The sequence below is a fragment of the Rhinoderma darwinii genome, chromosome 1 (assembly GCF_050947455.1).
Source record: "Rhinoderma darwinii isolate aRhiDar2 chromosome 1, aRhiDar2.hap1, whole genome shotgun sequence".
NCBI classification, from domain to species: domain Eukaryota; kingdom Metazoa; phylum Chordata; class Amphibia; order Anura; family Rhinodermatidae; genus Rhinoderma; species Rhinoderma darwinii.
This window is the reverse complement of record NC_134687.1, coordinates 434,340,437-434,359,965: the sequence shown is the minus strand read 5'-3', so window position 1 is coordinate 434,359,965 and position 19,529 is coordinate 434,340,437. Positions and strand designations below refer to the sequence as shown.

Here is a 19,529-nt window from a genome sequence, read left to right as displayed (position 1 = left end):
TGTAGCCTCTGGTGCCGATGTGTCCTCGCTCGTCTGACACGATGCAGGACCTGTGAGTGACGACACAGCGTGATCTCTCGAGAACAATTTTCCCATGGTTGTGTTGAAAGCAGCAAGAGAACTGCCTAGTAGCCTAATATCAAGAGCTACTGGACACTGAATCTACTTGTTGGTTACTACTTATTTCTAGCAGTCAACAGTGTTCTAACAATCCACCGCTATCTAGTAACAATGAATAATGCACATAGTGATGTCAACGGAACATAGATAATAAACACAGTATCATAATTCAAGGATAATGCACACAGTGATGTCACTGCACAGAGACAATAAACACAGCACCATAACGCAAGGACAATGCACACAGTGATGTCCCAATATGTGAATATTGCAAACAGTGATGTCACAGATCAGGCACAATATCACAGAACATGAATGATGAACGTATTGATGTAATGGATAATGCAAAAATTTAGCTTTAGACATTAATGGTATTTTTTTTACTTAAAATCAGTACAAGTAAAGAAAAGTAAATGCAAAATTACTCCACACTGTAATGTCTAACCTTGGATTATTATAAATTGTGGTTCAAAGTGGAGTTTTTACCTTTAAGCAAACAAAATTATTTTTCTGCACAGCCCTGGTCCCCAATATTAGTGCTTGGGGATTGAATTGTAACCAACATATTGTACTCAGTTATATCCACTACACTTATATTCTCCCGGATAACTATTTTAGAAGAAGGATGCAATGAATCACTTGTGACCAAAGAGGCCCACAAAATTGTCTCCTCATTGATGTGTCCACAGTTATGAGCGTCCACATTGACATGTCCACATCCCCTGACAGTAGCGTCACATGGGTGATTTTCATGCTTGTGCCAGTTCAGCTGATTTACTTCTGTTGCTCTCATGTAATGCTGAAGGGAAAATGATCTTTCCATGTCACACTGGATTAACTGACCTTATGCATGCTAACAGTTTATAACTAGGAAAGCACTAGCATGAAAAGTATGATGGCTGATGTTCAGTCTGGAAAATGTAATAGGTGATAATGCTGTGAACCAAATTGTCATAATGATAGCCACAGTGTCATCATTAAATGCTAGGTGGGCACACTAGAATTATTGTAGTATATTCAAATGACAAACATATAAAACAATGTTAAGATACGTAAAAGTGATGTCATGCCATTTAATGATGTAAATAAAAATTTTCTTATAGTTGTTTTACAGACTAGTAAGGCTAGGATCCCAGCAAAGTATCCTCTGATAACATTAATCATCGGTCTGATACTGGCAGTGGGGTAACTACAGGGGCAGAGGTAACAATTGGAGAGTTGAAGATCTTTAACCCTTTCATGACCAAGGGTCATTGATGCCCCTGTGTCCAGGTCAAATTTTCCATTTCTGATATGCACTTCTTCAACCCCTTAATGACCAGCCTATTTTAAAACTTAATGACCAAGCTATTTTTTATTTTATTTTTTTGATCGTTGCATTCTAGGAGCTCTAACTTTTTAATTTTTGCATTGACATAGATGTATAAGGTCTTGTTTTTTGTGGGACAAGTTGTATTTTGTATAGCACCATTTTGGGGTACATATAATTTATTGATTAACTTTTATTAACTTTTTTTTGGGGGTAATAACCCAGCAATTTCGCCACTCTTTTTTTGCGCCCTTAATTTACGCCGTTTACCATGTGGTATAAACAACATAATAACTTTATTCAGCGGATCATTACGATTGCGACGATACCAAATGTATATAGTTTTCTTATGTTTTACTACTTTTACACAGTAAAAACACAGTTTTTTCAAAACTTGTTGTGCCATAAATTTTTTATTTTTTTATTTTTCCACCGATGCATTTTTCATAATAAAGTATTTTGTAAGGGGAAAAAGTGTTTTTTTCATTTTTTTTTTCTTTGGGGTTAATATTTATTTATTTAATCTTATTAAACTTTTTTTTTAACTTTTTAATTAGTCCCACTAGTGGACTTTACTATGCGATAATTTGTTCGCTCTTATAATAAACTGCAATACTTCTGTATTGCAGTGTATTATTGCCTGTCAGTGTAAACTGACAGGCACCTGTTAGGCCATGCCTCTGGCATGGCCTAGCAGGCATTAACTAGAGGCAAACCTGCGGGCGTTTCTAAGGGTGCCACTGGGGTGAGAGAGGGAGCCCCCTCCCTCCTCCAAAACCACTTAGATTCGACTATTGCTATTGAGCGCCACATTTAAGAGGCTAAATGGGCAATTTTCGATCCACCCTCTCGAGTGGCGCTGCTCCAAGCCCTCAGTTATATTATATGTATGTATAAATATATATATGTATATATATATATACACACACACGCTTTTGCAGCTCTGTAACAATTAGTTGTCTTGTCTCTCCGTCAGCCTGGATCGCTGTGAGGGGAGAGTGAAGAGAGCTATAAGACTATATTCAAACGACGTGAAAAAAAGGTCAGTTAACAACGGATCAACCATTTTTCATGGCTGTTTTGCATCAGTGTGTCTCAAAATTTTAATCCATTTTCCGGCCGTCATGGCCATTTAAAAAATTGATGAATTGTATTTGTTAGGGTTTTTTTGTCCCAACCCCCTGAAAACACCACAGTGCCCATGTAGGTTGTGCCATATTACCCCTGTAGCTAGTGCCACATAGATAGTGCCCACTGTAGGTAGTGCCACAGTGCCCACATAGTACCATAGTTCCCACTGTAGATAGTACCCACATAATGCCTCAGTTCCCACTGTAGATAGCGCCCACATAGTGCCACACACAGTGCCCATGTAGATAGCACCACAGTGTCCCCTGTAGGTAGTGCCTATATAGTGCCACCATGCCCATGTAGATAGCCCCATCCCCCCTGCAGATAGCACCATCCGCCTGTAATTAGCACTATCTCCTGTAGATAGCACCATCCCCCCTATAGATAGCACCTTCCTCCCCTGTAGATAGCACCACCTACGCCCCCTCTAGGAGAGGAATCCTTGATCAGAGTGCTCTGGCAGGGGATTCCGCTCCTAGAGGGAGCCCCTGATGTCTCTGTCCATATATGGAAAGTGATGTCAAGGACTCCCTCTAGGAGCGGTCCCCAGCGAGAGTATTGCTGATGCTCTGGCCGGGCATTCCGCACCTAGAGGTATCTCCTGACATCACTATCCATATATGGACAGTGACGTCAGGGTCTCACTCTAGGAGCGGACTCCGCTGCCAGAGTTTTGCTGACGCTCTGGCCGGGGATTCTGCTCCTAGATGGAGCGCCAGATGTCACTGTCCATATGGACAGTGACGTTAGGGGCTCCCTCTAGGAGTGGAATCCCTGGCCAGATTGTTGCCGATGCTCTGGCTAGGGTTTCCGCTCGTAGAGGGAGTCTCTGACGTCATTGTCCATATATGGACAGAGACGTCAGGGGCTCCCTCTAGGAGCGGAATCCCCGGCCAGAGCGATCTGACTGGAGATTCCTCTCCTAGAGGGAGCTTAGGTGGTGCAATCTACAGGAGGGTTTGCGCTATGTACAGGGGGGGTTGTGTGGCACTATATACAAGGGGGGGGGGGTGTATTCCGGGGCTCTCAAAGCCCCGGCAGACATGAGAGAGCAGCGCTGCTTACAATGAAGCAGCACTGCACTCATTAAACCCCGTTACAGGCTGCCAAAGTTTATCTACGTGACAACTGCACGGGTCATCGTCAGTGGGAAAGTATATCTGGCGTGTAGGGGTTAAACTATACCTGTGAATACTGGTTACAAAGCCAACACAATCTTTTTATGATTTGTTTTCTTTTTACAATGATCAATATTGTCTTTTTTTTTTAAATTGGGTTACATTACCTTGTTATGTAAATGTAGGCTCCACCAAGCAGCACAGAAATGATGACTACTGGAATGAATATTGCTAATGCCATATTCCCGCCTTCTAAGGATGTTTCTGCAGCTGCTTCTGCCACTGGAGAAAATAAAGGAATATATGGAATATATGTTTGACACATTTGTGTGATAAACTTACTGTAGACACGCACATATCAAGACATGTTACACTTCAGTTGGGTTAATAAATGGCATTTGAGGAGCACTTATCACTTGCATACCCTGCACTCAAATTTTGTAAATGCTTAAAGTGAGTGTGGCCCTCTTCTGGTTAAGGCATGCTGGGCATTGCCCTAATGCTCATTCTGCCTTGTGTCAGGATTCAAACCCAAAAACCCAGGCAGTAGCTCTTCTCATTGAGCTACTAGTTATGTTGGACAGCTCCAATGCTTAATCTCTTGTCTAGGTTCTCTTCATTCTTGCCTCTTGAGATTCCTCCCTTGATTACCTTATTAGTCTCATCCTTTTGACTTCCTTTATAAGCCGGCCCTTGCACTTCATCCATGCCAAATTATTAAGTTTCCTGCCTATAGTCTAGTTCATTACTGCTTTACAATACAAACTGTCGCCACTTATCTGTCTACCAAACTTGGATTTTTTCCTGACCATGTCTCTGCCTTACCCTACAATTTGTTGCCGCTTATCTGTGCACCGTATTTGGATTGTTTTCTGACCACATCTCTGCCTTATGCTACTAACTGTTGCCATTTATCTGTGGCAACTTACTGTTACTTAATTGTTACTTCACTACTCTTGCTATTAGCACCATCCTGTCTGATCATTTCAGCCACTGTACTCTGGATCTGCTTCCAGACCTTAATACCTTGCCTATTATCGAAATCAATTAGCTGCTTCAAGTGCAGCTATCAGCTTTAAGGGTATGTAGTGCCTCCAATGAAAGCAAAGTATGCATTTAGCGCTCGTCGCTCCCCTGTATTTAGCATTTAATGGCAGGTTTATGTAGCCAGATCACAGCATACATTTTTGATGTCTATGCCGATTTTAGTTATTTGTTTTATATGTTTATTTTTTCTCTGCCTCAAGATTCTTGTACTAATTGTTCTGCGTGCCCATCACAAAATTATTTGATACATTTTTCTTGATGTGTTTTTGTTTTTTCTATTTGTTTTAATAAAAATAAATTTGTTAAATAAAACCATGTTCAATAATTGCACAGGTTAAAGGGAAGGTGTCACAATTTTTTTTTTTATATATACTATTGCTTTTAGTATGTCATTAAAATACATTTTATTTATTTGTGTTTTTGTGTTGTACTATTTTCTTTTTTCTTTCTTTTACTTCTCTATGGGGGCTGCCATTTTTTTTCCATCTCTGTATGTGTCGATTAACGACACATACAGAGATGGAATACGGCACATACAACCCCATATAGAATGCGAACGGGAGCCGTTCCATTCAGTATAGCGTACGCCGTCTGTGTGGGAACGGCGCATGCGCCTCTCCCACACAGACCAAAAGGAAGGTCTTTGGCAGAGCAACATCCGGCGCCATTTTCATGTGGACCGGAAGCCGCGGCCAGACAGTAAGATGACGACTTCCGGTCGTGGCTTCCGGCCATATGTTCAGACGCAAGGACTAGGAGCGGAGGGAGCGGAGGCAGCGGCAGCGGCAGGAGCAGGTAAGTTATGTTTGTGTATGTGATGTGTGTGTATGCTCGTGTTATACTGTCTGATTACCACTGTATCTAATCCTCCAACACTGTGCATTCGCTCAAAAAATGGCGGCACACAGTGTAGGAGGTACGAACATTCAACCCCCTCCTTTCTCCTGGCACTAGCCAGGATAAAGGAGGGGGGATTGTGTGAGGACACTAGAGCGAGTCTGTCTTCTCCAATTTTGCAGCATAAAGCAATGAGGTTGCTTTACCACATGCCAATGCTGCAATTTTGGGAATTGCTCCCTCTAGTGACCAGCACATGAAAATGTTATAAATTAGAATCTAATTTATATTTCCTGACTTGTGAAAAAATGTAAAAAAATAAAACAATGTGTAATCATTTATATACTAACTGTTTAACTAAAAAAAAAAAAAAATTTCTAGCGACACATTCCGTTTTAATAGAGTTTCAATGAGATCATTCTTCTTTTCTGCATGTAACGTAAAGAGATATCTGAATATAATCATGAGGAAAAGTAATAATATAAATATTTAATTAGGGACCATAAGTTTATTTGTTCTACTGAAATCTGTAGTGCGTGCCAGTCCTTTAATAACTTTATTGAGGGATCATAATGGTGATGTTTATTGTAGAACAGGCATTGTCTATGTTTTCAGATATATACTGGCACTTACCTTGTAATGCATGTTCAAATCTGTCTTGTGTTGCTATAAATAAAAAGAAAAGAAGATCAATGCATGAAATTACAAAAACGCAATCTGTGCAAAATGTACCACTGTTGAATAGCAGAGAATGGCAAACTAACTTTATGGAGCCACACAGAATCCTGGCGGCTCCGTACTACAGAGCTGTAGCCACTTTGTGTGCAGTCGCATGGTGCCTCTATACAGTGCCATATTAAAGGGAAATATTCTCCCCCAAAACCAATTTTTTCGGGGGAAAATAGCTCTGTAATATTGGAAACACAAGAAAAGGAGATTAGAGTATAGAGTGCATGCTTTATAGGGGCTTTCTGGCACCATTTATAAAGACATTTTACCACTAATTCTAGATACCTTCTAGCACTGTTAGGCTGGATTCACACGAGCACATTACGTCCGTAATTGACAGACGTATTTCGGCCGCAAGTCCCGGACCGAACACAGTGCAGGGAGCCGGGCTCCTAGCAACATACTTATGTACGATGCTAGGAGTCCCTGCCTCGCTGCCGGACAACTGTCCCGTACTGAAAACATGATTACAGTAGGGGACAGTTGTCCGGCAGCGAGGCAGGGACTCCTAGCATCGTACATAAGCATGATGCTAGGAGCACGTCTCCCTGCACTGTGTTCGGTCGGGGACTTGCGGCCGAAATACGTCCGTCAATTACGGACGTAATGTGCTCGTGTGAATCCAGCCTTAATAGAAATGCTCTTGCTGTACACATATGTTGCTGTACACGTATTGTTAAATCTATACAAAATGTTGCGTAACTTTTTGTTTTCTTATATTATACAGATGTTGTGTTATAACATGTCTTTCTCTGGTCTTATACATAGCTGCTTTAAAATTCTCCTGATTGCTCTTGGAAACAGTCAGACAACTGAACCCCTTCCTGCCCACTCATATAAATAAATGGGCTAAATTAGTTCCCTGTCACTTCGGCCAGAATCACACGCAGAGTTTTGATGCAGTTTTTGGCTCAGTTTTTTGTGCCAAAGCCAGAAGTGGATCCAAAAGTAAGGAAAGTTATAAAGAAAAGACTGATTCATCTCCTTCCTTTTTTTTCCACTTTTGAGTTTGACAAAAAAAAACAGAGCCATAAAATGCACCAAAAACTGCATCAAAACTCTGCGTGTGTGTGATCCTGTCCTTATACCCGTGAACACAGTTCTGATATTATGTTCCTGAATACAGGAGTCGCTACTTCTGCATTTGAGTGGTTGCTAGGGTACTCCATGATGTCATTAATTACATCACAGGGATTCACTGTGCTGGGTCGGCTCTGGGGCAAGCAGAGGATGAAATTTGCATTTTCTTCGCATATCTGTTAAAATTGATCTGTATATGTGGACAGCAGCTAACACAAAGGTCATATGTTCCCTGAGACACAATAGTGTGAAAAATTATATATATATATATATATATATATATATATATATATATATATATATATATATATATATATATAATAAATTGAAAAGATATTAGAATTAGAAAGTTCAGTCTGGGGTAAATATTCTTGATTAGACAAACTACCTAGAAACAGGAAGAAAAAAAAAATTCGGACCATTTTTTCTATAAAATAAAATGATATCAGCTCATTTTAAATAATAAGGAAGCCCTATGTCTCCTGCAACAAAAAAAAAGGAAATTGGTGTAGACTGAGAAATAAAAACATTTTCACCTTTAGATTGCAGCATTCTAAAATTTTAGGTGAATAAATAAATAAGGTGAAATTTAGGTTTTGACATCAAGGCCCACAACACTGTTGGTCATGAAAGGGTAAACTGTCAGAATGCACAGATCTTTGCTAACAAGAAACAAGTATAATTAAAAATGTAGCTTTGGATGGCAGACAACACCTTGTAAGTCAAAATCAATACAAGATAATTAAGGTAAAGTATCTTATGTAGTAAGTAAAAAGAGAGGGGTTATTTTCCCTAAACAAACTGCCCACCTAAAGTACCTATCAAGGGACCATAAGAATGAACTCATACCCTCTATTCCAAAAGAAACAATATGCTTTGTGTTATTTAGGAGTCATAGATCCAGATGAGTATTATGGTGACCCCCTTCAGCTTTTGCTGAATGGTTGAGAGGGTACCCAATGGGTAGGAGTCATAAACTTAAAGGCCACTGTCCTAGTGACTGATGTCACCATTCAAGATAATGTGATGAAGGAATTCTCAACATTATTTATTTATCAAAGATTACTATTTCTTTTTATAATATAATGTTTGTGGTCAGTTTGCAATATCTGCTAAATGAAGCTAAAAATTACATCCAACATTTTTTTTTTCAGAACCAATAAATCAACCAGAACTACAAACTGCAAATGAACAATAAGGTTCCATACAAAGAAGTAAATGCATGTTCCTGGCTGTCGAACTTAGTAGATCGTATAACACTGTGGGTGTCATTTATCACAGTGTTACTGATTAATGAGGTTGTTCTTGCTGCAGGTTTAGTCTATCTGAATGGGAGCTACGGACAGAACAGCCACATTAAGCGATAATGGAGTTTGATGACTTGTAACTCCTCCTATTGCTCTATATAAATACTCAATAAAGAACTCTGCAGGGTCAATTACGCTGAAAGTCTCACGCTAAAAGCTGTTGAAAATGTCTCTTGAATTCTGTTACTCCCTATTAATAACAGATTATGGAAGGGAATATTATATTTGGTTTTTTTGTTGTTATTTATTATCAACCATGACATATACCTTCTCTCAAAATTTTATATTTTCTTAGAGGTAACAAATACAATTAAAATACTTGTTACTAAAGTAAATAGTACAAAAGGCATTTTATACAATGACATCACTTGATACAATGACATCACAATTTGTGTATGATAAAACTATGGCGGCTTCTGAAATAAAAAGCTGATATTATACCAGATGCTTCACATTATATTATCCAAAGAGACTATTGTTGGGTAATAAGTTTACTCTAACACAGACATCTGTTTAGTGTAACCTGGCAGAATCTCTCTTTTCTTCTCTACTGGGTGACATGAAAAGCGTTGGGCGTTGAAGATCCCATCTGCTTATAAAGGCCATTGCATTATACATGATTTGTTTTTAAGGCCCCTTAAACTTCAAACTATGAAGTAGTAAATGACTATGATAAGTTGACTGTTCTTCTTCTAAATAAAAGCCCCTTCACTTCACAGCTCGGTGACAGTCTACATGTTTTATAAGATTAGACTTAAAAGACTATTAGGAAAGTGCGAGCAAATATGTAATGAAACTCCTTTGATGCTGGAAAGGCATGTAATAATATCCTCTGGCTTGGACTGATATTAATGTACTTTAGTATATTTAAACCTCTACTTTGTAGGGATGAGTGGACAGTAAAGTGACGACTAAAGTCTATGGTACAACGGACATATGATAAATACCTTTGCATGCTGGAAGTGGTCCACTCCATTGAGATGGCTGACCAAGGATACATTTAATTGTGATTTCTCCCATTAGTTCATACCCTTGATAGCACATAAAGGTGAGTGACTCTCCAGGGAGATAAAGCCTTTTGTAGAGTATTTGATAGCCATTTTCTGGTAGGCCAGGATTATCACAGGCAAGGGATTCTTCAGCTGTAATGACATGCAAAAATATTAATCTGGGACAAGATTATATTTAACCATAGTCTTTATGTCTGTAATGCTTCTTTCACGAACAAAGCAAACGTTATGCTTCAATTTTTCTTCCTCCACTCCTCTGACAAACTTTTCACCTGTATATTTGGAACATAACTGGTTATCGCATTGATTCAGGAACATTAGTGCTGTTGGGCACAATGTTAAGCAATTAGGTCTTGCTTGAACTTCCAAATTTGTTCTGTGGGATTTAGGTCAGGGTTCTGAGTAGTTCAGTAAAGTCCTTCACTAAACCTAAGAAATCATTTGTTTCTGACCCTCGCTTTGAGGGGGGTGGGGATGCATTGTTTAGGGGATTAAATTTTACTTCCCAAACAAAAAGGGCCATTTAGGCTTCGTTCACATCTGCGCTAGGGCACCATTCCGACATTCCATCAGAGCTTTCCGTCGGGACGGAGCCCTGACAGACACAAACAGAAACCATATGTTTCTGTTTGCATCACCATTGCTTTCAATGGTGACGGTTCCGGTGGCAATGGTTTCCGTTTGTCTCCATTGTGCAAGGGTTCCGTTGTTTTGACAGAATAAATAGCGTAGTCGACTACGGTATTGATTCCGTCAAAACGACAGAACTCTTGCACAACAGAGACAAATGGAAACCATTGCCACCGGATCCGTGACCATTGAAATCAAAGGTGATGGAAACGGAAACATATGGTTTCCGTTTGTGTCTGTCAGGGCTCCGTCCCGTCGGAACGGTGCCCTAGCGAAGATATGAACGACACCTAATATTGTAAAAATGATCACACTATTATTATAACGTAGAATATATCATATCTGATACATTTATCCATACAATTGTTTTCATTAAAACTGAATTTACAGTTTTTTGTTTTTTTTTATAGATTTTTGGATTACTTCTACATTTTTTACTGAGAATATCCTTTTTAAACAGCAGATGGAGACATCAAGTTCTCACTAAAATGCTATCAACCCTTCTCACAAAAGATTTGAGCACAATTGTAGTGCATCTACTATCTCACAACTGATATATTAAGTGAGGCAGTAAATTACAAGGACAAAAGGAAAAGTCAAACTAGTTGGCATTTTGACACAGGCACCATATATAATTATATGGGTGTTTCCTTATATTGATTCCTTGACTATCTCTTTGATGCAGCAAACATATTGTGACAGCCGCAATCAATGCATTCAATAGATCTGCTGATATGACAGAGGAAGAGTGTTGGTGAGTCACCTCTAAACAAAGTAACAATGCATTTTTCTCTTCATCACTTTTGGCTCACAGGGACCAAGGAATTTAGCATTGTATTTGACAATGGATGATATTGTTAGATTCATATTTCAGAGTGCAAAGTTATTATATGTTTAGGAATAGAGAATAGAACTCACAGAATATTTATAACTCATGAACCTTGATCTTTGTATGTTGGAACAGTAATATCGATGATATCACAATTCACTCTCTAACTTAAGAACCTGATGTCAACAAAATGTATTCTATGGCAATATCAAGAATTGCCTTATCGTATACTACCCAGTTTGTTTTCTGCATGTAATGAGGATAAGCCAGTGATATTAGTTTAATGGGTCATTGGGAGCATAGTCATATATTTGTTTATTAAATATCTGGTGGAGGCCCACACTGGTAGTACTCACGCAACATCTGGGCATCACTCTCAACCAATTACAGGCTGAAGATAGTGGCATGGGTTATATTCAACTCAACCTTAGGATTGCATAGGAGTTAACACGGAAAAACAAATGGGCCTCTATAAAAATGACTATTGTATTTCCAGTATGAGATCTATGAATTCATCACAGTATATTTACTGTTTAACCAGTCATGGGGATTGCATATTTACCAGGTTCACCAGAAGTCACTAAATGCCAATCACCAGGGGTCTTGTACAGTGTGTTCTATAGGCTTTTAGCAAGCTGATTATCTATTTACAAAGAACCACAATTTTTTTTTTATTGGGCACAGATTTTTAAGTTATTTTCAAATGTGGCACAGTGTATTATTGGTAAGCCAAATACTCTTTCTATCATTAGACTCATGGTGTCCTAGTCTGACATTGTCAGAGGGGCTGTGAAATAATCTCTGTCATTTTCAGGAACAGAGATCCATTTATGATAAATAATAGATAATACTGCTGTTTTTAAATGAACTATTTGTGGTATCAAGAGTTCACCTGTTTAAAAAATATTTTTAGATACATTTTCTAAAGTATCTTTTTTAACCAAAAGTTGTAGGTAGACTTTCCTTCACCCGGGGGAAAAAGTTTAGTTTGTGATCTGAGTCGCTTTCTTTAAATACCCTGGCCAAGGCACAGTGGCCTGTTGGGGCTCCTCTGACACCCAGCACCTGGGACACATGGCCGACCAGCTGCCCCTCCCTATCTATACCCCTTATCTTTAAACTAAGGCTAAGCAAGTAATAAAGCAGTAATTATGCTGGATGGAGTTTGCCTCGGTTTGCTTATAACGGCAGCAGTGGCATTAGTAACAAACCGGGAAGTAAGGGCCTCCACCAAAACCCCTTAATAACCTTCTAGATGAGGGGCTGTGGCGCAGCAGCCTACACGAGAGCACATCTTTCAAGTTTCATAGGCGACAAAAACTCCACAGCTAGAGGTTGTAATAATGCAGTGACACTCTTTAAGAAGGCTGCGGCTTATAGTGCGCTGCACGCCTGGAGATGGCGGAGGTTTGGGTAGAGCCGGGAGCTGGAAGTGGAGGGTTCTGTGGAGGCCGGACCACGGGCTTGTACTGTACATCTAATAAGCAGCACCCATACACGCAGCACCTAAAGGAGGATCCGGTAATACAGACCGTTTTTTACAACCTACTGGCCAACATGCAGACCGAATATACCCGCACAGTGCTCTTCCCCTATTGCACCCCCTACGCTCTGGAGCAAGATTAGTGACACTCCCATATCCACAAGGTCCTGCTCTGACAGCTTTGCCTTTGTGCTGGAGGCCTTTGGCCTGGAGGGACTCTTTTACTTCAAGGCGGAGGCGTAGCTAGCAGGGTGGCAGGGAGGACGGTGGCCCCATGCCCACTGGGGTGGTGGGGCCCAGGGGTGGGCTGGGCCAGGTGCCCAGCAGTGGCATGTCTCGGTTTCAAATGCATCAGTGTTCTTAGGATATAGATACAATTGAATCCAATGCTGGAGCAGGGAGCCATTATTTTGTCTGTGGGGGCATTATACTTTGTGGAGCAGCTATGAGGGCATTATACTGTGTGGAGGCTCTATAGGGGCATTATACTGTTTGTGGGGAGGCACTATAGGGGCAATGTATTGTGTGTGGGCCACTGAGGGGGCATTATACTGTGTTGGGAGGTACTATATCGTGAATGGAAGTTACGTAAGAAGCGTAGAAGTTACGGAATAGCTATGCTACGCTGTTTCCGTAACACCCATTCACTTCTATGGAAGTTTACAGAAACAGAGTAGCACAAAAAAACTACGCTGTTTACGTAAGCCTGACTCCGCCGGAAGTGCCTCTGCAGTTGTAAACATGTGTTGGGGGCCCACTGCGTAGGGGCCCACTCAGATGTGTTTCATCCCCCCCTCTGCTAAACTATTAGCTATGCCTCTGCTTCAAGGAGAAGCAACACAAGTGCCTAGCGCCTTTCTGCCACTGCTACAGCCAGCCTGACATTCTGCTGGGGAAAGCGCTGAGAAGGCACCCGATGCACCAGCGCCTATCCAGCTACCTGAAAAATGAAACAAAAAGGACACGGCGCCAAAACTTGCGGAATCAATAAATAATGAGCGGAGATAACGCAAATAACTGCTCACCTCCAAGGTTGTAAATTACCGGCATGTAATTCGTAGTAGAAAAGCTGCCTTAATGATATTGCAGAATCCGCGCTGGACTAATGTCAATACTAATGTCAATACTCTTCATTTTCCTATATATCTAATTTTATTAATTTTAATTTATTAATATTGATTTTAATTTTATTGATATATTTGCAATTTTAATACATATATTTATTAACACTCCTAGATATGAATTCTCCTTTCCCCTCATTGCAAACCCCCAACCCCCCCCTCTCCGCCCTTTATTGAGGGTATGTATTGATGTTATATATATTTTCACAATCAAGCATTACGTTTCTTTCAATTCAACCTCTTATTTTATTTTTTGCAAATGTATATGGCATACCCATCTACAGGGTATTCCCTGTCCAATTGCTCTAATTATGATACAATTGTGCTATATGTCTCATTTAGCTGCTCTTCTGACTCCTTGCATTGATCCTACTTTTCTTCCTTTCATGCACCATCTGTTCAGTGTCATGTGCGTTTTCGTTTCCAGAAAACGGCTTGAACCTGCCCGGCCACCGTAGCTACTAGTGGTCGTTATGACCACAATTTCCATAGTCTTTATACTATCTTTGATAAATTTATAATAAACATATCTTCTATCCGCTTCTAGTTTGCTATCGATGCCTCCTTAAATACAAATATAGGCTTATTTGCCTTTGGATAAAACCTCCCCCCTGCACATTCTCTGCGCCCTGCGCTCCACCATGCATTCCATCATAGTTTCCCCTCTCTTCCGATATGTCTGTGTTTACAGTCACCATGACAACGCTCCACTATGCGTTCTATTAAGATCCCGTACTGTTTTTTGGCATCGTATCATCTCACTATCTCCCTGACAACGCCAGATCGTATATTCCTCTCACATATCACATAAAATATACTTTTATGTACAATATAATATTTTTATTATGTGCATCAACCCCCTTTTTCTCTGACTGAACGGATCATTCTCCATTGTGCTTATCTGTTAACTTTACTAAATGTGGCTTTTTATGTCAATTAATGTCTGTTAACAACCCATTTGTGACCTGTATTCACTCCCCTTTTACTGTTTACCTTGTTTTTGACATTTTTGACATTGCTGAACTTTGACCTGCTGGTTTTGGCGGTTTTTTGGCCGGGAGGCTGGTCTGAATTGGCCCAATGAATTTGTTTTCCATTTTGTACATCTGTGTATATATATGTGTCTTTTTGTACTATCCTGTTGATATGCCTGATGAAGACGCCGGTCCGGCGTCGAAACGCGTAGCATTCTCCGTTATTAAATTAATCACATTAATTACATTAAGCAGCGCCGTGTATCCCGTTTTTTCCTATTGTATTTCTATCCAGCTACCTGGCCACCAAGGAAAAGATACTGCAAAGGTCATCTGCCTTGCAGGTAATAACAGGAAACAGTGGCGGACCATGACAAGACATGTCGTTACACAGCAGAATGTCTGTTTATATCACAACGCTGGGTCTCATGTATAACCCATAGCAACCAATTACATTCCTGCTTTCAGTACTGTGCAGGTTATAGAATGAAAGCTGTAATCTGATTGGCTGCTATGGATAACTGCTCTACTACCATTATATGAGTATTAATAAATATCCCCAGGTTCCAAAATTGGTCTTTTATATAAGCTGTAATTAAAGGGAAACGCCAGAAAAAAATATTCCAATTGTAATTTATTATTAGGGAGCCCATCAGAAGTGGAAAGCAGAGATGATCAGCAGGAAACTTTATCTCCTTGACAGGTAGCTTTTAATGTATAAGGTGTGTGACTAATACTTTTTTTGCATTCTGTGTGAGAGGCGGAAGGCGAGCTGTGGTGCGTGGATACTGGCTATAAAGGCAGGACGGTGGTAAAGAGCACAAAAAATGAACTGTGCAGCCCTGTAGGGGCACAATGTGCTCTCTCTTCTCAGCAATGCGGGCAGTATGACTGAGGACTGTTGGCAGTGACAGACAGTGAAGGTAACCTCCTTAGTGACAGGGTATATTGAGAAATCCCATAAAACAGTAATATGGTGGAAAACAAGTGCATTACTGCACACATCTTCTAGAAGAATGGTTCTGTATATAATATACCAATTTAACAGTTGCCAGTCACAACTCTACTGTGTAGCAATGCAATTGTTGTCAACCATTTTACATTACAAAGGGCTTATTATGTGAACCAGCCTCTATAGGCTCTGTGCAAAATCATTTATACAGAGACTAGCCCCTATAGAAACTGTTACATGTGCTGAGGTGAATGTAATGTAAAATAGTGGACAAAATACATTTCTTTACAGGTTAGCCCCTAGAAACTGATGTACTGAACCTTTTGTGATGTAAAATGGTTGACAACAAGTGCATCTACACAGATTAATCGCAATAGAAAAAGATATATCATAAATCAGTTTCTGATACGGCTGGACTGTATAGAAATGCACGTATTGTTCTGTCCAACATTTTACATTAGATGAAGCTCAGTACGTGTACCAATGTAAAGAAAAAATGGTGGACAACAAATACATTTCTACATAGATTAACCTCTATAGAGGAAGGTAATGAATTTAACTTTTTTTGTGAGCTTCCTTTAACAATAAAAAAATTATCATGGGGCCCCCATCAGATTTTTTGCTGAGGGGCCCCCACCAATCTTAATCCAGACCTGCAATGCAGTATCACAATCACTTGTGCAAGAATTATTAACCGAGCTACAAAAGTTGTTATGTAATTTTCTATATTTATAGTCTTAATAAAAAAAGCAGACTCATCATAATATAAACGAATATAATTTGGTAATTCTGAGAAAAGTAACATTTTGTTCGGATTTGCAGAAGTTGACAAAATACAGATCTGAAAGGCTAATTTGTAAAGTCAGTGAGTAATGGGGTTTTCACATAAGGAAATTAAGCTTCTTGTAAGTAAGTCATTTATTTTACTTGACACCTGCTTTACACTCTTTAACTGTTAAATAACTCTTTTTATTTAACCAAAATGTACAGTTTATTTATAGTAAACCTTAAGCTTAGAAGTCCAAACGAGGGTTCATATGAATGCTCGTTCCCGATCATTGCCCTGTGTAAACAGGGCAACGATCAGCATATGAACGAGTAAACGCGCATTCATTGGCTGATCGTATCATTTACGCAGCATAAAATATTATCGATGTCGGCAGCACATCTCCCTGTGTAATCAAGGCGATGTGCTGTCGACATGATGGAAATGCATGGGGACGAGCAATTGTAACAAGCGCTCGTCCCCATACATTACTGATAAAAGCTCCCTGTGAAAGGAGCAAACGACCGCCGATCAACGAGCTGTCTTGTTAATTGGCGCTTGTTTTTATGGCCAATATTCTTGATAATATGAAATATAGCATATTGTTTTAATAGTATGCTGAATTTAAGAAAATCCTAGTAATAGTGTAGCAATAGAAATAAATAAACACCATGTTTTTGCCATGTTGTTCGGGGCATACATTTTTATAACCCCTTAGTGACCACCAATACGCCTTTTCACGGCGGTCACTAAGGAACCTTAGGCTAGGCCGCCGCCTTTCCCCGGCGGCCCAGTCTAAGCCCTGCATGGGTGTCCCGTACAGGCCGGTGCTGAGGCTCGGTCGTTTAACCCATTAAATGCCGTGGTCAATAGCGAGCGCGGCATTTAACTTGTTTACAAAGGGAGAGAGCTCCCTCTCTCACCCATCGGAGGCGCGCAAATGCAATCGCGGGCCTCCGATGGGGTGGCATGGCAGCCGGAGACACGTCCTAATACATTGCCTGTCAGATTTACCCTGACAGGCAATAATGCTCTGGTATACTAAGTATACCACAGCATTATAGCAGCGATCTAAAGATCGCATAGTGAAGTCCCCTAGTGGGGCTAATAAAATAAGTAATATGTGTGAAATAAAAGATAATAAAAGTTACAGTAAAAAAAAAAAAAAAAGCTATTTTGGTGGTTTTATTGTAAAGGATCTGCCAGACACAGCTTCTGTGTCGACACCCGTGGGTAATCAGTCTGCACCTACTCCTATGTCTGTGAGACTGACTCCATCTTCCACCACTCAGGATGGCAGGCTTAGGAGTGGGAGAGCCTATCACAGCCTGGCCAGACGGAGCTAGCTCCCGCCCACTGTCTATTTATACCTGCCTTTCCTGTTCCTCCTTTGCCTGTGATTCTGCTCTGCTTGTTTCCTGGCTCTGCTGCTGCTGCTTGAACTACTGATCCTCTGCTTGTTATTGACCTTGGCTTACTGACCACTCTCCTGCTCAGCGTTTTGTACCTTGTACACTCCTGGTTTGACTCGGCTCGTTCACTACTCTCATTGCTCACGGTGTCTCTGTGGGCATCTGAACCGTTTCCCTTAGCTTCTGTGTACCCTTGTCTGTTTGTCTGTCGTGCACTTACTGAGCGTAGGGATCGTCGCCCAGTTGTACCCCGTCGCCTAGGACGGGTCGTTGCAAGTAGGCAGGGACTGAGTGGCGGGTAGATTAGGGCTCACCTGTCTGTCTCCCTACCCCGTCAATACATAATCACAGGCCCATATACCTAGTCTACCCTGGTCCCTGACACAACTATGGACCCCCTTGAGACCCTGGCTCAGCAAATGCAGGGCCTCTCCCTACAGGTCCAAGCACTGGCTCAGAGGCACAACCAGCATGATGCTACCCTGGTAGTGCCCCCCACCTCACCTCTTGAAACCCACCTCAAGTTGCCTGACCGGTTCTCAGGGGACCGGAAGACTTTTTTCGCCTTTCGGGACAGTTGTAGGCTCTATTTTCGCTTAAAGCCCTACTCCTCAGGTTCTGAGAGCCAGCGGGTGGGTATAATTATGTCCCTTCTCCAGGACGGGCCCCAAGAATGGGCCTTCTCCTTGGCTCCTGAGGCCCCTGAACTTTCCTCCGTTGATCTTTTCTTTTCTGCTCTCGGGCTCATTTATGACGAGACTGACAAGACTACCTTTGCCGAGAGTCAGCTGGTGACCTTACGTCAGTGTATGAGACCTGTTGAGGAGTATTGTTCTGACTTTAGGAAGTGGTGTGTAGTTTCTCGGTGGAATGACCCTGCCTTAAGGTGCCAGTTTAGATTGGGTCTGTCGAACGCCCTGAAAGACCTGCTAGTTAGCTATCCCTCTTCTGACTCCCTAGATCAGGTTATGGCTTTAGCGGTACGACTTGACCGACCTCTCAGGGAACGACGACTTGAACGTTTTTGTGCCTTCTCCTCTGACTCCCCCATGATGCCTCCCGAGGTTCCGTTGCTTCGTTCTTCCACGGAAGACTCGGATGTACCTATGCAACTCGGGGCCTCCGTGTCCCCCCAACAACGTAGAGAGTTCCGCAGGAAGAATGGTCTCTGCTTCTACTGTGGGGATGACAAGCATCAAGTGAAGAACTGTCCTAGGTGTAAGAATAAGCAGCCGGAAAACTTCCGCGCCTAAGTGATCATCGGGGAGGTCACTTGGGCGCACAGGTATTTCCCGTAAATATGAAACCTAATAAAATCTTGCTTCCCTTTCAGGTCTCTTTTGGTGGTAGGTCTGCTACCGGCAGTGCCTTCGTGGATTCAGGGTCTTCCGCTAATATTATGTCTGTGGAATTTGCTATGTCTCTAGCTATGCAGTTCATTGATTTGCCTAAACCTGTCCCGGTAGTGGGTATCGACTCCATTCCTCTTGCTAATGGTTATTTTACACAGCATACCCCTGTTTTTGAACTCCTTGCTGGCTCCATGCATTTGGAGCAGTGATCTGTACTGGTAATGCAGGGATTATCGTCCGATTTGGTTCTAGGCCTTTCCTGGTTGCAGTTGCATAATCCCACGTTTAACTGGAATACTGGGGATCTTACCAAATGGGGTAA

The 19,529-nt window shown here is 41.0% G+C and overlaps 1 protein-coding gene across 1 annotated transcript in view; it reads right to left on the bottom strand.

The window, feature by feature from the left end:
- Nucleotides 1–19,529, bottom strand: part of SEZ6L (seizure related 6 homolog like) — a 546,424-nt gene that overhangs the window by 40,160 nt on the left and 486,735 nt on the right. Inside the window, exons 14-16 of the mRNA XM_075830799.1 lie at nt 9,626–9,820; nt 6,196–6,228; nt 3,846–3,960 (exon numbers count right to left, since the gene is read on the bottom strand). Of these exons, the coding sequence (XP_075686914.1) occupies nt 3,846–3,960; nt 6,196–6,228; nt 9,626–9,820 (343 nt within the window). The remainder of the gene's footprint in view (nt 1–3,845; nt 3,961–6,195; nt 6,229–9,625; nt 9,821–19,529) is intronic.